The sequence below is a fragment of the Somniosus microcephalus genome, chromosome 7, assembly GCF_052327205.1.
Source record: "Somniosus microcephalus isolate GS21.2 chromosome 7, FLI_Smic_1.0, whole genome shotgun sequence".
Classification (NCBI taxonomy): domain Eukaryota; kingdom Metazoa; phylum Chordata; class Chondrichthyes; order Squaliformes; family Somniosidae; genus Somniosus; species Somniosus microcephalus.
Window position 1 is genome coordinate 263,197,944 of NC_140993.1, and position 20,909 is coordinate 263,218,852.

General features: G+C 46.1%; 1 protein-coding gene across 4 annotated transcripts in view; it reads right to left on the bottom strand.

Annotated features, from left to right (window-relative positions):
- Positions 1–20,909, bottom strand: part of col14a1a (collagen, type XIV, alpha 1a) — a 278,665-nt gene that overhangs the window by 67,614 nt on the left and 190,142 nt on the right. For all 4 annotated transcript variants that reach the window (XM_085993692.1, XM_085993691.1, XM_085993690.1 and 1 more), the window contains 7 exons: positions 19,558–19,701; positions 17,263–17,427; positions 12,155–12,193; positions 10,425–10,563; positions 7,441–7,583; positions 5,898–6,007; positions 4,321–4,479 (listed from right to left, as the gene is read on the bottom strand). In XM_085993692.1, the coding sequence (XP_085849818.1) occupies positions 4,321–4,479; positions 5,898–6,007; positions 7,441–7,583; positions 10,425–10,563; positions 12,155–12,193; positions 17,263–17,427; positions 19,558–19,701 (899 nt within the window). The remainder of the gene's footprint in view (positions 1–4,320; positions 4,480–5,897; positions 6,008–7,440; positions 7,584–10,424; positions 10,564–12,154; positions 12,194–17,262; positions 17,428–19,557; positions 19,702–20,909) is intronic.

A 20,909-nucleotide genomic window follows, 5' to 3' on the forward strand; every position in this document is an offset into this window, starting at 1 on the left:
AGAGCTTTGGGACGTCCTGAGGTTGTGAAAGGCGCTATAGAAATGCAAGCTCTTTCTTTGTTTCTTTTCGTTTCATGATTTGACCCAAGATGCGTTGTCGGAGGTAATCGCTGTCGGAGGCTGTTTCCGCGTATCCTCCAACTGCTGTGCGATTGGAGAAATGTGACCGTCGGCTGTTTTGAGTTTGGCTGTGAGCGGACTGAACTCTCAGTCCACCTGTACAGGCAGACAAGTGTTTCCATCGCTAGCCTCGGCCTAGTGCAAATCTTGCCTCAACATTGGGGAGAATCCAGACTAGATCAGCAAAGCCACAAAATGCTATTTTGATGACCTGCACATCTGGCAGTTCTGCATTGTGGCTCAGTCTGCACCACAATATAAACAGGGCTGAAGGAAAAGAAAGTGGATTAAACTATAGAATGACCGCCATTGGAAGTGATTCTGTAATATAAACGGGGTACGATACCTATGGCCGATGGAACATCCCATTGCCCAATTTGTTTCATAATGTCACAATGTTATCAAACTTATAAAATACTAACAGGACTAGACAGACTAGATGCTGGAAGGATGTTCCCGATGGTCGGGGAGTCCAGAACCAGGGGTCACAGTCTAAGGATAAGGGGTAAGCCATTTAGGACAGAGATGAGGAGGAATTTCTTCACCCAGAGAGTGGTGAACCTGTGGAATTCTCTGCCAAAGAAGGCAGTAGAGGCCAATTCATTAAATATATTCAAGAAGGAGTTAGATATATTTCTTAAGGCTAAAGGGATCAAGGGATATGGGGAGAAGGCAGGGACAGGGTACTGAATTTGGATGATCAGCCATGATCTCATTGAATGGCAGAGCAGGCTCGAGGGGCCGAATGGCCTACTCCTGCTCCTATGTTTCTATGTGTATTGGAGGTACTGTTCACATCTATCAACATAGGAATTCAGCCCCTACGGTCAGTGAATAATAGACCCGTAAGTTGCTATAACATGTTGCACTAGGTTGTCTTGATGGGTCGGATGGCTATGAGGGAAAAACTTGCATTTATATAATGCCTTTCACCACCTCAGGACATCCCAAAGTGCTTTATAGAATCATAGAAAGGTCACAGCACAGAAGGAGGCCATTCGGCCCGTCGAGCCTGTGCCGGCTCTCTGCAAGAGCATTTCAGCTAGTCCCACTTACAGACAATGAAATACTTTTTTGAAGTGCAGTCTCTGCTGTAATGTAGGAAACGAGGCAGCCAATGTGCACACAGCAAGATCCCACAAAACAGCAATGAGATAAATGACCAGATTTTCTGGATTTTGTTTTCAAGTGAGGTTGGTTGAGGGATAAATGTTGGCCAGCACACCGGGGAGAACTCTCCCTGCTATTCTTCAAAATGGTGCCATGGGATCTTTTACATCCACCTGAAAGGGTAGTCAGCCTCAGATTTTGTGCTCAGTCTCTGGAGTGGGACCAGAACCCATGACCTTCGGACTCAGAGGAGGGAGCACCACCCACTGCGCCACAGGTGACACTTTGGCCCCGATATTTATGGGGAGGCAGGGAGGGTGCGGGGTGTGTCCGGAAACGGCCGAAAAAACCCAGCCAGGCCCGGGACACGGAGGCCCTGGCGCACTTTTAAAGTGTAGTCACTGTTGTACTGTAGAGAAACGCAACAGCCAATGTGTGCACAGCAAGCTCCCACAAACAGCAATGAGATAAATGACCAGGTAATCTGTTTGAATTATATTGGTCGAGAGATAAATATTGGCCAGAACACCAGGAGAACTCCCCTAGTGTCATGGGATCTTTTATATCCATCTGGGACGGCAGACAGGGCTTCGGTTTAATGTCTCGACCAAAAGATGGCACCTCCGACAGTGCAGCACACCCTCAGCACTGCACTGACGTGTCAGCCTGGATCATGTGCTCAAGTCTCTGGAGTGGGACTTGAATCCATGACCTTTTGACTCAGAGGTGAGAGTGCGACCCACTGAGCCAAAGCTGGCAACTTATGACATATAATAGATTAGCGGGGCAACAACAGAGCCGACCAAGGGTCATTGGACTGGAACAGATGTTTACATAATTGCGTCTTGTAGTTGCAAAGAGCTGTAAAAAGGCCCGAGGGCACCGACAAACGAGCTATTACCTCTTTATTGCCCCAGTGTGCACTTCAATAAAACAGAGTCATTTATTCCCCAATCACTAATTCTATTGAAATAGGGAATAAATGTTCTCATCTGTGCAAATCTGAGACACTGCACCTTAATTAAAATACATTATTTTTTCCTCAGTCACTTAACAAAAAAAGGAACTAAGCTTTGGAAAACATCAAATAGACCAGCTGGAAAACCTCTCTCTTAAAATGTTTGTATAGTTGTAAACTAGGACGAATTTGATCAAGGAATGGCTCCCAGATCACCAAATGATTTCAAAGTACAGGTACTGGGTTGGTGAGGGGTGAAACTTGCGTTAATGTCGATTTATACATTTACAAGATCGCGACAAAGGCACAGATCTCTGCCAAAACCCTTCATCAAAAGGGTGTTTCACTTAGTTAAGCTTGGCTTCGAAGTCTGTCTAGGCTTTAATTGAGCCCACAGCTAAAGATTGGTGTTAACTAATTTTGCATCTGCCTTAAAATATTCTCACAGTTTCAGCGGCACAGTTAACTCCCATTCCAGAGTTAACTCACACAGCTCAATATCTACCATTTGGATAGCTGGGATGCCCCAATGCATCCTGCTCATCATACAAGATAAATACCGCAAACTCGCACCTGCCCCGCCCCGCCCCCACAACATGCCCTTCTCCAGTCTATTGGTGCGGAACTGGTAAACATGCTGATAAGATGACAATGCAAGAAGCTGGTTTGTTACTGAACAGAAGTAGTAATACCGGACTGTTTTAAACTTTAGCCACGGCTCAGTTGGCAGCACTCTCTCGCCTCTGAGTCAGAAGGTCAATAGTTCAAGTCCCAGTCCAGGGACTTGAGCACAAAAGCTAGGCTGACGCTCCCAGTGCAGTGCTGAGGGAGTGCTGCACTGTTGGAGGTGCTGTCTATCAGATGAGACGTTAAACCGAGGCCCCGTCTGCTCTCTCGGATGGACGTAAAAGATCCCATGACACTGTACAAAGAGGAGCGGGGGAGTTCTCCCCGGTGTCCTGTCCAAAATGTATTCCTCAATCAACACCACTAAAAAAACAGATTATCTGGTCATTATCACACTGCTGTTTGTGGGAGCTTGCTGTGCGTGAATTGGCTGCCGCGTTTCCTATATTACAACAGTGACTACACTTCAAAAGTACTTCATTGGCTGTAAAGCGCTTTGGGACGTCCTGAGGTGGTGACAAGTTCTTTCTTCACAAAGCTTCCCATAACGGCACAAAACAACAAACTCTTTCTACACTATCGTGAATGGTGGACAGAACATTCATTTATTGTTTTATTGGTTTCTGAGTCAGCCTACAGCTGGAAAAAACAACCTGGACCTCTCTTCATTCCCAGCTCAAGCCAAGAGCTTCCTTCTTGCAGCCTTTGTTAGACCTGGCTGACCCCAAACGTGTTTTTTTTTTTCTGTCCTTCTTGTTAATTCTGGCCCACGGAAGTGCAATCTCACCAGATTAGCCTGACAACAACTGCTCCTCCGAGCTCAAACTAATTGTCATCTAATCCAGAATAGGTGCGAACAGTCATCAAAATGTCCAAACTAACTTCTGTCTGAAGCACAATCGTGCAAAGACGCCGTTTGAATCTAAAGTCAAAACTCCGAGCCCTTCTGTCTTGTGAATTTAACCCCTCAAGGACTAAATTTAATTCAATGAATGTATTTTTAACATATATTACACCAACCCCCCACCCCCACCCCACCCCGCCCAATGGGAGCATTCCGATAAATCTCAAAACGTGACAGTTGGTCGGCGTAACTTCCTTTCCTCCGACATATCTGCACTTCTCTAATTCCGGCCTCTTGAGCATCCCTGATTATAATCGCTCCACCATTGGTGGCCGTGCCTTCAGCTGCCTAGAGCCCCAAGCTCTGGACTTCTCTCCCTAAACTTCTCCGCCTCTCCACCTCTCCCTCCTCCTTTAAGACGCTCCTTAAAACCTACCTCTTTGACCAAGCTTTTGGTCGCCTGTCCTAATATCTCCTTATGTGGCTCGGTGTCAAATTGTGTCTGATAATCGCTCCTGTGAAGCGCCTTGGGATGTTTTACTACGTTAAAGGCGCTGTATAAATACATGTTGATGTTGTTGTATACATGCTATGTAAAGTTATGATAATATGACCTATGGTTTTAAGCTGGCAGTGAGGAAGAAAGATATGAATCACTCACTGGTGCAGAATTATCCCGTGGGCCCCTAGACCGCACCATTCGGCCCAACACTTCGATCCCATCGGTGGTAATGTTCCCCGCCGCATTGATCGCCTTCTCCCCTACTTGCTTGCAGTCGACAATCAGCTTTGCGTGGGTTTTGGTGATAACCACGTGCACCTGATGGCAAAGAACATGGAGTAACATTACATAGAGTTACACAGAATGTGCAGCAAAAAAAACAGGCCATTCGGCCCAGCTGGTCAGTGCCGGTGTTCATGCTCCACACGAGCCTCCTCCCACCCTACTTTATCTCACCCTGTCAACATATCCTTCTATTCCTTTCTCCCTCATGTATTTATCTAGCTTCCCCTTAAAGGGATTGATGAGCACTATTTGCCTCAACTACTCCCCGTGGTAGCGAATTCCACACTCTCTGGATAATGAAGTTTCTCCTGAATTCCCTATTGGATTTATTAGTGACTATCTTATAGTTATGGCCCCTAGTTTTTGGACTTTACCCCCACAAGTGGAAACATCTTCTCTCCATCTATCCTGCACAGGCGCAATGGGCCAAATGGCCTCTATCTGTGTTGTATGCTTCTAATTGCACCACTTGTGAACTGCTTGGGTCAATTATTGGGGCTTGTAATTTCCAGGCTCCAGGTCAATAGCTTTTTTAAAAAAAAAAGATTGTTTTGCCCTGTGACAGACCCATGCCAGACACAATATTCATTTTTAGTATACCAACTGATGTCTCATGATGTTGCTTACAGAGGGTAGGAGGTTTTATAACAACAGGGGAGGTTATGATAAGCAGTATTATCAGGAATATTGATATACACACTTCATATTTCCTATGCGAAAGTAACAAAATGTTCCAAGGCCATAGAGTTCCTCAGAGTTATGTAGAATTACATGGAATGTACAACACACTTCACATTGGATTAGTTTGGTTGTCCAAGTAGCAGGTAATTGATCTCAGCAAATATATTTATTACATCTCACTATACCTCAAGCCAAATAAAATTAACCCTTAGCCTGTGAAATAAAGCAGAACACCATAAGTTAGCAAAATAAACTGGGATAATACCCTTGACAGGTTAGATGCTGAGAGGCTGTTTCCCCTGGCTGGAGAGTCTAGATCTAGGGGACACAGTCTCAGGATAAGGGGTCGGCCATTTAGGACTGAGATGAGGAGAAATTTCTTCACTCAGATGTTTGAATATTTGGAATTCTCTACCCCAGAGGGCTGTGGATGCTCTGTCGATGAGTATATTCAAGACTGAGATCGATAGATTTTAGAGCTCTAAGGGAACCAAGGGATATGGGGATAGGGCGGGAAAATGGAGTTGAGGTCGAAGATCAGCCATGATCTTATTGAATGGCGGAGCAGGCTCGAGGGGCCGAATGGCCGACTCCTGCTCCTATTTCTTACGTCCTTATGTAATGTTTGACTAGGGGAAGTTCCCTAAGTTTACTTGCTGGAACACAAATGATGCAATAATAGTAGTCTATTATCCAGTAATGAAACTCAGTCACAGAATCCAAAAGAGGCAATTAAAGCAGATTTTTTGGATTAATTTAAATTAACTGACCTTGTGAAAACTTCCATAGAAAATCTTCTTGACCCCTGGATCCTCAAAAGTGACAGTTTGAAAATCATCCTTGTAATCATAGTTAAAATAAGTAAGGGTTTTCCCACCATCTAAACATAGCAAATAAAAACAAGATAAAAATTAATATAGACTTAAATAGGCTGGCATTTATATGGCACCTTTCACGACATCAGGATGTCCCAAAGCACTTTGCAGCCAATGAAGTACTTCTGAAGTGTAGTCACTGTTGTAATGTAGGAAACGCGGCAACCAATTTGTGCACAGCAAGCTCCCACAAAACAGCACTGTGACAATGACCGGATAATTTTGGTGATGTTAGTTGAGGCCGAGGATAACTGCCCTGCTCTTCTTCGAAATAACGCCATAGGATCATTTATGCTCACCTGAGAGAGCAGAAGGGGCCTCGGTTTAACGTCTCATGCGAAAGACGGCACCTCCGACAGTGCAGCACTCCCTCAGCTCTGCACCGGGAGCATCAGCTTAGATTTTTATGCTCAAGTCTCTGGAGTGAGACTTGAACCCACAACCTTCTGACTCAGAGGCAAGGGTGCTACCAACCAATGTTCCTTCTAGTTTTGGTTTGGCTCACGTGGCCCCTTTAATAGGCATGGGCTGGCCATGCAAAATTCCGTGCATGTGCAGTCTTTCTATTTAAAAGCCGGTTCACTGAGTGCACAGGACCTGCAGAGCGCTTGGCGGCCGCTCAGCTTAAAGGGATCGATGCTACCAACGGAGCCACAGTTGGCACCTACATTGAGAAACCACTTCGATAATTTTTCAGCCTGTAACAATTAATAGAAAGTACACTCAGTCAAACAGGGTTGAAGACATATGTAATTATAATTCACTGAGCATTTGCCTAATGTGGCAACTGTGAACATTTAAAATTGTTTAAGCAGGGTGATGCGGTAATTAGGAATCTTGTTTTGCTGGTGCAGCACAAGGCGTCAGTCGTGGCTCTGTGGGTAGCACTCTCGCCTCTGAGTCAGAAGATTGTGGGTTCAAGCCCCACTCCAGAGACTTGAGCCTATGTTCCAGGCCGACACTCCCAGTGTAGTACCGAGGGGCACTGCACTGTCAGAGGGGCCGGTTTTTGAGTGAAGCGTTATACCGAGGAAATATCTGCTCTCTCAGGTGGACGTAAAACATCCCATGGCACTATTTCAAAAAAGAGCAAGGAAGTTATCCCTGGTGTCCTGGCCACTCAAACAACAGCACTAAAACAGATTATCTGGCCATTATCACAGTGCTGTTTGTGGGAGCTTGCTGTGCACAATTTGGCTGCTGCGTTTCCTACATTACAACAGTGACTCCACTTCATAAAAGTACTTCATGGCTGTAAAGCGCTTTGGGACGTTGTGAAAGGTGGTATATAAATGCAAGTTCTTTCTTTACGCAACATGAATTTAGCTTGATCTCTAGGTCACCTTCCTAAAACATCTCCGAGGTTGAAGGTTTTAAAGCAACTTAAATCTGACATTGTTCCGTGCCACACGGAAGTGAACTGATGTAAAAGTCTTACTGTCCAAGATAACTCCAACCAGGGGTTCGTTCTGCTTGTTTAGAATCTCCCAGAGGGCGAAGGGTTCCTGCGGAGTGTCGGGCAGCAGGCGGAACAGAAAGGTGACGGTGTAGTCGGAAGGCAGTCCCTCAGGGTGGACATTCCTGACAAAGATACAGTTAATAAACATGCGTTAGTTTAACATCATCCCCGGAGACGTTGCTTCACCAGGTCCCACCGCAGATTCTGTCCTGGCCCACCCAGGTAACAGCAGCCTATCCACCCCTCAGAAGTTTAGGCCCCGACATCATCATCACACAAACCCTGATTCTGATAAATGATATTTTAGCACAAGTTTAAAAGACAGGCAATACCTGCACTCATTTGAGATGTCAGTTTTATGATTTGCTGTTTTCCGTATACAACTAATTACATAGAGTGTACAGCACAGAAACAGGCGATTCGGCCCAACTGCTCCATGCTGGTGTTTATGCTCCACACGAGCCTCCTCCCACCCCTCTTCATCAATCCCCTATTCTATTCACAATATATATTAATGATCTAGACGAGGGAACTAGATGTAATATCTCCAAGTTTGCAGACGACACAAAGCTGGGTGAGCGTGGGTGCTGTGAGGAGGATGCAGAGAAACTCCAGGATGATTTGGACAGGTTGGGTGATTGGGCAGATGCATGGCAAATGCAGTATAATGTGGATAAATGAGAGGTTATCCACTTCGGTGGCAAAAACAGGAAGACAGATTATTATCTGAACGGCAATAGATTGGGAAAAGGGGAAGTGCAACGAGACCTGGGTGTCCTTGTGCACCAGTTGCTGAAGATAAGCATGCAGGTGCAGCAGGCGGTTAAGAAGGCAAATGGTATGTTGGCCTTCATAGCGAGAGGATTCGAGTACAGGAGCAAGGATGTCTTGCTGCAGTTGTACAGGGCCTTGGTGAGACCACACCATGAGTATTGTGTGCAGTTTTGGTCGCCTTATTTGAGGAAGGATGTTCTTGCCATGGAGAGAGTGCAGTGAAGATTCACCAGACTGATACCTGGGATGGCAGGAATGACGTATGAGGAGGGATTGGGTTGATTAGGCTTATATTCGCTAGAGTTTAGAAGAATGAGAGGGGATCTCATTGAAACTTATAAAATTCTAACAGGACTAGACAGACCAGATGCAGGAAGGATGTTCCCAATGGCAAGGGAGTCCAGAACCAGGGGTCACAGTCTAAGGATAAGGGGTAAGCCATTTAGGACTGAGACGAGGAGGAATTTCATCCAGAGAGTGGTGAACATGTGGAATTCTCTACCACACAAGGCAGTTGAGGCCAATTCATTAAATATATTCAAGAAGGAGTTAGATATATTTCTTAAGGCTAAAGGGATCAAGGGATGTGGGGAGAAAGCAGGGACAGGGTACTGAATTTGGATGATCAGCCATGATCTAATTAAATGGCGGATCAGAATCGAGGGGCCGAATGGCCTACTCCTGCTCCTATCTTCTATGTTTCTATGTTTCTAACATGTCCTTCTATTCCTTTCTCCTTCATATACTTATCTAGCTTCCCCTTAAATGCATCAATGCTATTCGCCTCACCCACTCCTTGTGGTAGCGGGTTCCACATTCTCACCTCTCTCTGGGTAAAGAAGTTTTTCCTGAATTCCCTATTGGATTTATTGGTGACTATTTTAGACTCCCCCACAAGTGGCAACATCTTCTCTACATCCACCCTATCAAACATCTTTCATAATCTTGAAGACCTCTAGCAGGTCCCAGCCTGTTCACTCTTTCCTGATAGTTGTATAATAAACTGTGTGACAAACTACAAATCCTGTATATAACTTCACCGCCGCAATATAAAACCACATGTTCGTAAGGCCAAATAGGCAAACCACACACTTCTCCGCCTCCATGAATCCTCTATGTTCAAATGATAATCCATCACAGTTTCCTACTCCAGCTCCTTTCCTTCCCTCCTACAATCAAAAGGCTTTTAAAACCCAATCATCCAATTGGTAGATCTCAATTTACCACATCTCTTCTTTAAAACAGCGGTGGTCTCCTCCACTTTGACCCTTGGCTGTTCAGCAAGATGGTTTGACCATTTGAAAAAGGCAGGAACAACAATAACAACTTATATTTATATAGTGTCTTTAACGCAGGATTGTTTGTTTTCCTTGGAACAGAGGAGGCTGAAGGGAGACCTTATTGAGGTGTATAAAATTATGAGGGGTCTAGATAAAGTGGATAGAAAGGACCTATTTCCCTTAGCAGAGGGGTCAAAAACCAGGGGGCACAGATATAAAGTTTTTTTTAAAGGTGGAAGGTTTAGAAAGGATTTGAGGGTAAATTTCTTCACCCAGAGGGTTGTGGAGGTCTGGAACTCACTGCCTGAAAGGGAGGTAGAGGCAGAAACTCTAACCACGTTTAAAAAGTACTTGGATGTGCACTTGGGATGCTGTAACCTGCAGGGCTACGGACCAGGAGCTGGGAAGTGGGATTAGGCCGGATAGCTCTTTGTTGGCCGGCGCGGACACGATGGGCCGAAATGGCCCCCTTCCGTGCTGTAACTTTCTATGATTCTATGATTCTAAACAAAATTTGACATCGAGCCACATAAGGAGACATTAGGGCAGATAACCAAAAGCTTGTTCAAAGAGGTAGGTTTTAAGGAGTGTCTTAAAGGAGGAGAGAGAGAGCGTGATAGAGAGGCAGAGAGGTTTAGGGAGGGAATTCCAGAGCTTAGGGCTCAGGCAGCTGAAGGCACGGCCACCAATGGTGGAATGATTAAAATCGGGATGCTCAAGAGGCCAGAGGTGGAGAAGCGCAGAGAGCTGGGAGATTTGTAGCACTGGAGGAGGTTCCAGAGGTAGGGATGGGCGAGGCCAAGAAGGCTGGCCACAGTAAATGATAAAGTGTCCCGGTCTTGATGAGTAAACATGCAGGTCATACAGAGAGCTTCTTTTTAAAATCTCAGTTCCAGTTTTGACATCTACCTGGTTGGCTGCGATAGAAGAGCATCTTTGTGAAGTCTAAAACAGGGAAAGCTATTGAGCGAGCCTGACTCCAGCGATACCCCTTCAACAGCAGCATACTCCTTCTCGATCAGTCCAAACATCTCCATCATCCTAAACCCTGCAAGTACAATCAATTGAAATTTCAGATCATGGTATGAAATATCTCCCAACAATTCTCCTGCTAGTCGGAAAATAAAAGAACACTTTTTCTTCTGGTAGTTTTATGCGACTCATGTGTGCTTCTGCCTCTCACCATCTGCCAGGCCCCGTGTGTATCACTGGGTGGTCTTCAATGACTGAGAGAGTAGGAAAACCAGGGGCTGTTAGGCCTATACTGTTCTCAAGTGAGGACACAAGAAGGTTCACGAGAATGCCCCAAGTTTGACTCACTCTTGCCTGCCTTCCAGTTAGTGCCTCCTCATCCCACACAAGTAAAATGAGAAATTGAAAGCATGGGTAATCACGGGTCTGAACCCCAGGTCCTGCCGATATGATTGCCAACGTATGGGACCGGCAGGCAAGGGACGTTCGGGTGTCACTGGGTGGGACTTCGTAGAATTTTACAGCATAGAATGAGGCTACTCAGCCCATCGAGCCCATGCCGGCTCTTTGAAAGAGCTATCCAATTAGTCCCACTCCCCTGCTCTTATCCCCATAGCCCTGTAAATGTTTCCTTTTCACGTGTTTATCCAATTCCCTTTTTGAAAGTTACGATTGAATCGGCTTCCTCCGCCCTCTCAGGCAGTGCGTTCCAGATCGTAACACTCTGGGTAGCAGAGAGGGTAGCACTCTCGACTCCGTGTTAGAAGGTCATTGGTTCAAGTCCCACTCTGGAGACTTGAACACATAATCTAGGCCGACACTCTCGGTGCAGTACTAAGGGAGTGTTGCACTGTCGGAGGTGGCGTCTTTCAGATGAGATATTAAACTGAAGCCCCTGTCTGCTCCCTCAGGTGGGTGTTAAAGATCCCATGGTTCTATTTTTGAAGAAGAGCGGGGGGAGTTCTCCCGGTTGTCCTGCCCAATATTCATCCCTCAACCAACATCACTGAAAAACAGATTATCTGAACATTATCACATTGCTGCTTGTGGGACCTTGCTGTGAGCAAATTGGCTGCTGCATTTCCTACATTACAGCAGTGACCACACTTCCAAAGTGCTTCAATGCATGTAAAGTGCTTTGGGACGTCCTGAGCTAGTGGAAGATGCTAGATAAAGGCAAGTCTTCCTTTTTCACTGGGAAATCTACACGTGAGAAACCGAATTGCTCAAGTACTGATAGGCCTGGCCTTCCATTGGGTTTGGCACCTCAGCCTGTGGTGAATCATTAGAAGTCAACAGCCGAGGTATTTCTTTCTTGCTCTTCTGGTGTTAACAGATTAGATTTTCCTTTCCTAAACTTGGATTGGTTTTAGATGCGCAGTTTAATAAAATAATTTTTCCTTAATTGTACAAACAAAGGAAAGTACATCCTTAGAACTATTAATGGCTTTATTTACTGCCATGGAGATTCGATTGCAGTGTGATTGTTTCCAAATGGATGATATGCAGCTAAGCAGAGAAGCATCCATTCAAATTGAAATTATTCTAACAATCCTGTGCCTGTTCTCACCGGATAATCAGCACAAACTCGGCAAAGCAACATTTTAAAGTGTTCCCCTGCACTTTTTCAACGAATGGTGAAATACAGTATGTGGCGACTCCTTTACCTGCAAGACTGTTATCTCCAAGAAGGACCAGTGGACAAGCTGAAAATATAACAATTAAATCACATTAATATCTGGATGTGATTCCATTTTCCTAATTCTAATGCAACAGTGACTACACTTCAAAAAAAATGATTCATTGGCTTTGGGATGTTCTGGGGTTGTGAGAGGCGCTATATAAATGCAAATCTTTCTCTTTTTTCTTTCTTTATGGGTAGCCCACCTGTAACTAGGTGGAATGGCAAGTGGCACCTCCAGAAACCGCGCTTATACGGCTGAGGATCAACCATGATCATATTGAATGGTGGAGCAGGCTCGAAGGGCCGAATGGCCTACTCCTGCTCCTATTTTTCTATGTTTCTATGTTTTTATGATCTCCTGAAACACTGGCAGAAACTATGAGTGAATCTCTGCAAACAGCAGCATTTAACCTGCAGTGCTGCTGCCAATGTTGGAGGTGCCATTAGCATGTGACTGACAATAATACAAACAGTGATCAGGGACAAAATTAACAGTCACTTGGATAGGTGTGGATTAATTAAAGAAAGTCAGCATGGATTTGTTAAAGGCAAATCGTGTTTAACCAACTTGATTGAGTTCTTTGATGAGGTAACAGGGAGGATTGATGAGGGCAATGCAGTTGACGTACTGTACATGGATTTCCAAAAGGCGTTCGACAAAGTGCCACATAATAGGCTTGCCAGCAAAGTTGAAGCCCATGGAATAAAAGGGACAGTGGCAGCATGGATACGGAATTGGTTAAGTCACAGGAAACAGAGAGTAGTGGTGAACGGTTGTTTTTTGGACTGGAGGAAGGTATACAGTGGTGTTCCCCAGGGGTCAGTACTAGGACCACTGCTTTTCTTGATATATATTAATGACTTGGACTTGGGTGTACAGGGCACAATTTCAAAATTTGCAGATGACACAAAACTTGGAAGTATAGTGAACAGTGAGGAGGAGAGTGATAGACTTCAGGAAGGCATAGACAGGCTAGTGAAATGGGCGGACACTGACAGATGAAATTTAATGCAGAAAAATGCGAAGTGATACATTTTGGTTGAAAGAATGAGGAGAGGATGTATAAACTAAATGGTACAATCCTAAAGGGGGTGCACGAACAGAGAGACCTGGGGGTATATGTGCACAAATCGTTGAAGTTGGCAGGGCAGGTTGAAAAAGCAGTTAAAAAGGCTTAAGGGATCCTGGGCTTCATGAATAGAGGTATAAGGGGAAAAATTCAGTTGGTTTGTGCCTCCCGTTAGTGCCTTAAGAGGGCGCTAATGGGGCGCAAAGCAACTAGCGCCCGGGCGCGGCGATGTTTGCGCCGCTCACGAAATTAACCAGACATTTTGCGGCGGCGCTAAACACTACTGCCACAATCTCCTGCGCCGGCAGATCGTGACGTCAGTCGAGTGTGCAACGCCCCAGTAGCGCCCTGGACCGGATATTGAGTGGCGCCCCCTGCCTTACTGCCTGCCGCTAGCAACGACAGGTTGAGGGGAGCGTTTTGCAGTCGGGAAGGGACTGGGGGAGTGCTATTTAAAGGTGACCGCTTCCTGCCTTTTTTTGTTGGTGACAGTTTTGCACCACGCATTCTGAGAGAGAGAGAGACTTCTGGAGAGATTCAACGCTGTGTGAAGGAGTTTTGGGTACTGAGCAGCACTTTGCAGGTTCATTTTGATTTGCCCTTCCTTGTATCGATTTAGAAGAGACTGTGGGAGCTTCACTCTGAGCTCTTTCCCTGGGCCTCTCCATTGTTCTTTCCAGCAGAATTGATGTACAGGTCTCTCCAGGCCAAGATTCAAGGCTGCAATGAGCAGGGTGTGGATGGAGAGCAAGATCGACCCTCCCCTTTAAGAACTGGCCGGCGCCATTGTGTCTGTGTTCCATTGCTGACTGACATCACCTGAGCTTCGCCAGCACGCTGAGGTAGCGCCTCACTCCTCGGCCTTTGCGCCTTAAGAGAGGTGTGAAGCGTCTAATTTAGTGCTCCAATCGGCTCCAGGGGCAATAAAAGCCAAGTTTGCAGTCGGAGGTGATAATTAGTGCCAGGCATTTATCTTTGCGCCCGGCCGATAATCGCGCCCCAAATGGGGCAATACCGAATTTTTCCCCCATAGAGTACAAAAGCGTGGCAATTATGATGAACCTGTATAAAACACTGGTTCGGCCCCAACTGGAGTATTGTGTCCAATTCTGGGCACCATACTTTAGGAAGGATGTGAAGTCCTTAGAGAAGGTGCAGAAAAGATTTACGAGAATTATTCCAGGAATGAGGGACTTCAGTTACGTGGATAGGCTGAAGAAGCTGGGGTTGTTCTCCTTAGAGCAGAGAAGATTGAGAGGAGATTCGATAGAGGTGTTCAAAATCATGAGGGGTCTAGACAGTGTAGATAGAGAGAAACTGTTCCCATTGGCAGAAGGGTTGAGAACCAGAGGTCACAGATTTAAGGTGATTGGCAAAAGAACCAAAGGTGATGTAAGAAAAAACTTTTTTACGCAGTGAATGGTTAAGATCTGGAATGCACTGCCTGAAAGGGTGGTGGAGGCAGACTCAATCTTATCTTTCAAAAGGGAGTTGGATAACTACCTGAAGGAAAAAAATTTGCAGGGCTATGGGGGAAAGGGCGGGGGAGTGGGACTAGCTGAGGGTCAGGACGGGCTCGACGGGCCGAATGGCCCTCTTCCGTGCTGTAACCATTCTATGGTTCTATGTGTGCACTATCAAATCTGGAGCAAATTAGGTTTCGGTCACAAGGCATATCGAATGGTGTTCAGCCTGTTTCCTTCGGAAGTAATTCTTTACATGCAAGGCATAATGAAACCATAAACCTACATCGTGCGTTGTTTTATTCCAAGAGCTGGAATGGAAAATGCCGCCTAGAAATCGGAGAGTGCGGCCAATGAGACCGACGGTGAGGACCCACGGTGAACCGGACCACCGGCAGCTCGCCGGCGGAGCAGCCGAAGAAACTCACCATTTGCTGACCGACTTCTTAAAGGGGGACTGAAAGGGGTGCCGGGCACCCAGTTTGCATGCGCAACGGGCCTAACACCGGCTTCAGACGTAGGCCCCGGACGCCTATGGAGCAGCCTCTGACCAATATGGCGGGCGGTGCACTTCCGGCGCAGAATGAGAGCGTGCTGGCTGCCATATTGGGCTGTGAGGTGCCCTGTAAAAGGGGCAAACAGCACCATTATGTCCCATGGCCCGCGTCTAGCAGAATAGATTCACATTTGCAAACATGGTGACACCGCCAGTGGTGGCGGCAGAGCTCCCTGGGTTTCAGGATTATTGTCTGACAGCAGACTTTAACAAATCAATGTAACAGCAGTGATGTTTTTGTTACCTCCAGACTTGACTGTAAGGGGGACCCCGAGCTTCCGGTCGCCTGCCATTTTAACTCACCGCCCCATTCCCACTCAGACCTCACCGTCCTCGGGTTCTTGCATTGTTCCACGGAAACCCAGTGTAAGCTCGAGGAACAGCACCTCATCTTCCGATTAGGCACTTTACAGCCTTCCGGACTCAATATCGAATTCAACAATTTCAGATCATAACCTCGGCCCCTATTACATTTTTACATATATATTTTATCCACACCTTTGTTTTGTGCCCTTCCCCCTTTTTCTCTCTCCCACATGGCAGCTGTCTCTCATTCTGCCAGCGCATTTCACACCTAATCTGAGCCGTCTTTTGTCTCCACTAGTCCTATCACCATCTCGTCTGGTTTTGAATACCTCTTAATGTCTCTTCTTCTCTTTTGTTCTCTCATCCCCATTTCCCAGCCCCCAAACTGGCCTTTTAATCTGTTTCATTTCCTGTGTTTTTTCAGTCCTGACGAAGGGTTTCGACCTGAAATGTTGACTCTATTTCTCCCTCCATGGATGTTGCCTGGCCTGCTGAGTTTTTCCAGCATTTTCTGTTGACTATTCCAACGTTCTCCTAGCCGGCCTCCCATCTTCCACCCTAAATAACCTTAAACTCATCCAAAACTCTGCTGCCCCGTATCCTAAGTCCCGCTCACCCATCACCCCCCTGTGCCTGATGACCTACTGGGCCGGCCGGCCTTACAGGTGGGTAACGTGGGCGACTGCCCAGGGCGCCATTGGTCAGGGGGGCGCCGTAGTCAAGAGGATCTGACATTAACGGCGTCGACCTCTGCGAAGAACTTGGCGATCTCCAAAGTCTGCTTCCGGCGGACTGTAGTGCTCCTCAAGAAGAGCAAACTTCAAGTTTCAAGAGCAAGTTCCCAGACACATGGACAGCACTCAGGATTCTGTTAACCATGCCCGTATCAGTGGCCAGCAGCGAACGGAGCTCCTCGAAGTTAAAGCTCATAAAAACATATTTGCGACTGGACCACGACAGGCTATCTTCGCTGGCCATCCTGTCTATCGAGAATGAAGTGGCTCAAAATATCTTGGTAAAGAAAGTTTTTTTATTTGTTACTGTTATTTATTACTTTAGTGTTTAATTTAATGTTTAGTTTATTTGTCACTTAGCTATAATATAATTTTTTATGACTTATATCGTTTATTATTTAAATTATAAAAAACTTTTGAGATTACAGCTTTATTTCTGAAACTTTCGCGAATACTACTACATACTTAAACTCAAAGAAAGGGCACTAAAATACAAGGGTGCCACATTCCCTAAAGCTGGCCCTGATGACCTACATTCAATCCCGGTTAAGCAGCGCCTCGATTTAAAAATTCTCATCCTTGTCTTCAAATCCCTCCATGGCCTCGCCCCTCCCTATCTCTGTAACCTCCTCCACCCTACAACCCTCGAGAACTCTGCACTCTTCCAATTCTGGCCTCTTGCGCATCCCCGATTTTAATCTTTCCACCATTGGCAGCCGTGACTTCAGCTACTTAGACCCTAAGCTTTGGAAATCCCGCCCTAAACCTCTCCGCCGATCTCTCCTCCTTTAAGAGGCTTCTTAAAACCTACCTCTTCCTTCCTAATATCTCATTATGTGGTTTGTGTCAAATTTTGTTTGATAACACTCCTGTGAAGCGCCTTGGGGCGTTTTGCTATGTTAAAGGCGCTATATAAATGCAAGGTGTTGTTATTGTTGAAACATCAAGTCATTGTGACTTACTTGCAGACGCTGTCTCACAGACAAAGGTAATGAGCTCATCTTCTATCTTCTTGAAGGCGTCGAAATCATCCACGAAGAACGCATGCCTGTTGCTGGGTTTATTCGCAATGTTGATAAGCTCCGCATAATCAGCGTCAGCAACACCTACTGCAAAGATACTGTACCCTGGAGCAGAAACCAGAATATGCGTCAGTCCTATATATTTATGTAAGTACTGGGCTGCAAAAATGGTTCATTCGCACCTTCCTATTATTGACCTTGTAAGTGTAGAGAGCACCGTCAATACTGCCGTGAGGTATACGTCTATATAATGTATACACCACGATTTTAGGGTACTTTAATCTTAATCTCTACAATATTGTTGGTGCTCGTCTCAGTGTCTTTACATATTATTACATAGAATTTACAGCACAGAAACAGGCCATTCGGCCCAGCTGGTCCATGCTGGTGTTTATACTCCACACGAGCCTCCTCCCACCCCTACTTTATCTAACCCTGTCAACATTTCCTTCTATTCCCTTCACCCTCATGTGTTTATCTAGCTTCCCCTCAAATGCCTCTATGCTATTTTCCTCAACCACTTCCTGTGGTAGCGAGTTCCCCATTCTCACCACTCTCTTGGAACTGCAGTCCTTATGGAAGGTAAATTAACAATTCGTTTGTATCGTAGCTGAACGAACAGAACAGTTGCCACTTGTGCCTTTCCGCTCTTTTATCCGTGACCCTCAGCAGCCTCGCTACTTACTCCCTGTGCCTGTGAAACAGTTTGGGCTGGATTTTCCTTAAGCTGTCGGGAAGGAGGTGGGACTACAATTTTCGGGTTTTAGTCCCGCCTCCATCGACGTCCGGCCAATCCACGCGATTTTCCCTTGATTGATCTTGTTGAGCCCGCCCAGTGGGCTCAGCAGGCCAATTAAGGGCTACCCGGCAACAGGTGACGTCACAGACTGAAATTTCATCTGTCAAGACGTGTTGACAGATGAAATATCAGTGTTTCACAGCTGTTTGAAGCTGTCAAACACTGACAGTCTGACTTCTAACCTGAGTCCTTCTACGCAGGCTCAGTTAGAACTGTCACTGGCACTGAAAGCTGAAGGCTGTCACTTTTGACAGATCGCAACCGTTCAGCTTTCAGTTCCGGCTGAGTGATGGACTCCCGAAACCTAGAGGAAGGAAGGCTGTAAAGGTAAGTACAGGTAATTTAAACTTCTTTACACACTTTAGACACACCAAACACACTTACCTTTGCACTCATGCACCCATCACTCACCTGAACACTGACATCGCGACCCCTCCAAGTCCTTCAACCCGACGGCCCGCCTGCTCTAACCTGGCGTGGTTTGGAGCCGTCGGGAATCCCACACGACACCCCTCAAAATAGGGATTAGGCTAAAAACTGCCTGTTAACTACCTGTTAACAGGCAGTTAATTGGCACTAATCCCTTCCCGCCTCGGGTCGGCAGGTCCCAGTGCGGGGCGGGTACCCGCCTCCTTTGAAACTTACGTGGAGGCGGGTTTTGGGCGGGATGGTGTCGGGACCCCCCGAATTTGGGATTTTTGCCCCCCGCACGCCTAAAAGCCCGCCTCACGGCACACTGAAAATCTGGCCCTTTCTCTCTATCTACCTTATCATATCCTTTAATCATCTCAAACACCTCAATGAAATCGCCCCTTGACCTTCTATATTTGAGGGAATGCGAGCCTAGTCTAAGCACTCAGATCCCGTGGCATTATTGGAGAAAAAGCAAAGTGTTCTTCTGCTGACTCGCCCAACATAAGAAATAGGAGCAGTAGTCGGCCATTTGGCCCCTCAAGCCTGCTCCACCATTCAATAAGATCATGGCTGATCTTCGACCTCAACTCCACTTTCCCGCCCGATCCCCATATCCTTTGATTCCCTTAGTGCCCAAAAATCTATCGCTCTCAGTCTTGAATATGACTGAGCATCCAATAGCCCTCTAGGGTAGAGAATTCCAAAGATTCACAACCCTCATCTCAGTCCTAAATGGCCGACCCCTTATCCTGAGACTATGATCCCTAGTTTGAGACTCTCCAGCCAGGAGAAACATCCTCCTAGCATCTACCCTGCCAAATCCTCTAAGAATTTTGTACGTTTCAATGAGAGCACCTCTCATTCTTTTAAACGTCCATCGCTCAAGCGAACTCACCACTGAGCCAAGCCCACGCCTAAACAAATATACAGACTTCTTGCCACTAAGAGCACAGTGCAGAGGAGATAGGCATCTCAGAGCGATGCATCTACCACAGCTTTCCAGAACGACTTCTCTCCATTACCATCAAGCTGCATCTCTTTGGAAATCTGGTCAATGTCATCCTGCGATCGACCGTCCGTAATTACCACCAGCACTTTGGGAATGCCTCTCCGTAGTCCTGCCTCCACAGTGAAGATGAAATCTCTGGCATGTTTGATAGCTCTGCCTGAATTCATTAAAAGGAACAAGCACATGGCAGGTTAATCAGGCATAGAAATAAAACCACAAACATTAGAAATTGGGAGTTAAATTAAAAATTCTGGAAATGCACAATGGATCGGTCAGCACATAAAAATAGAATTATAGAATCATAGAATGGCTACAGCACCAAAGGAGGCCATTCGGCCCGTCGAGCCCGTGCCGGCTCTCTGCAAGAGCACCTCAGCTAGTCCCACACCGCGCCGCCCCCCCCCCGCCCTTTCCTCGTAGCCCTGCAATTTTTTTCCTTCAGGTATCCAATTTCCTTTTGAAAGCCACGATTGAATCTGCCTCCGCCACCCTTTCAGGCAGTGAATTCCAGATCCCAACCACTCGCTGCGTAAAAAAGTTTTTCCTCATGTCCTCAAAAGAGAACAAAATACATATTTTGGCTGTAACCCTTTAACCTCTCTGCCTTGTACCCCTCGGTACCACACTCTGAGGCATCAGAGGAACTATCTTGCTCCAAGTTCGAGCACGGGCACAAGATTACTTTCTATGCATGTTCAGAGTGCACGTGGCATGAGGAAAGAATTTGCTTTCCTGTACTATCGTCGCTGGGTCAAAATCCTGGAACTCCCTCGCTAACAGCACTGTGGGAGCACCTTCACCTCACGGAATGCAACGGTTCAAGAAGGCGGCTCACCACCACCTTCTCAAGGGCAATTAGGAACCGGCATTAAATGCTGGCCTTGCCAGCGACGTCCAATTCCCATGAAGTAATTTTTAACAATGACCAATTCTTTTATTGCCCTGCCCACTGGTACACGAAAATCACAGTGGCGAAGAACCCTGGTTTAAATTTAGACAGGGAGGCCCATTTAGGGGGTGGAATCACTAGCCATGCATTTTGAAGCTGGCACGGAATCACATTCGGGCAGACCTCAAGCAGTCAGTGAGCTGGACTTTCTTTTGGGAAATCTTCGTTTGCCTATCGCCCCATTTCCCGGCATTAATAGAATATGAAAATCTGACTCATGTTCTCATGTTTTGTAGTAAGATATTTGCAAATGGTATGGAACATAGGAACAAGAGGCAGCCATTCAGCCGCTCGAGCCTGTTCCGCCATTCAATTAGATCACGGCTGATCTGTATCTTAACTCCATCCACCCACCTTGGTTCCATAACCCTTAATACCCTCGCCTAACAAAAAATTTTCAATTTTGATTTAAATTG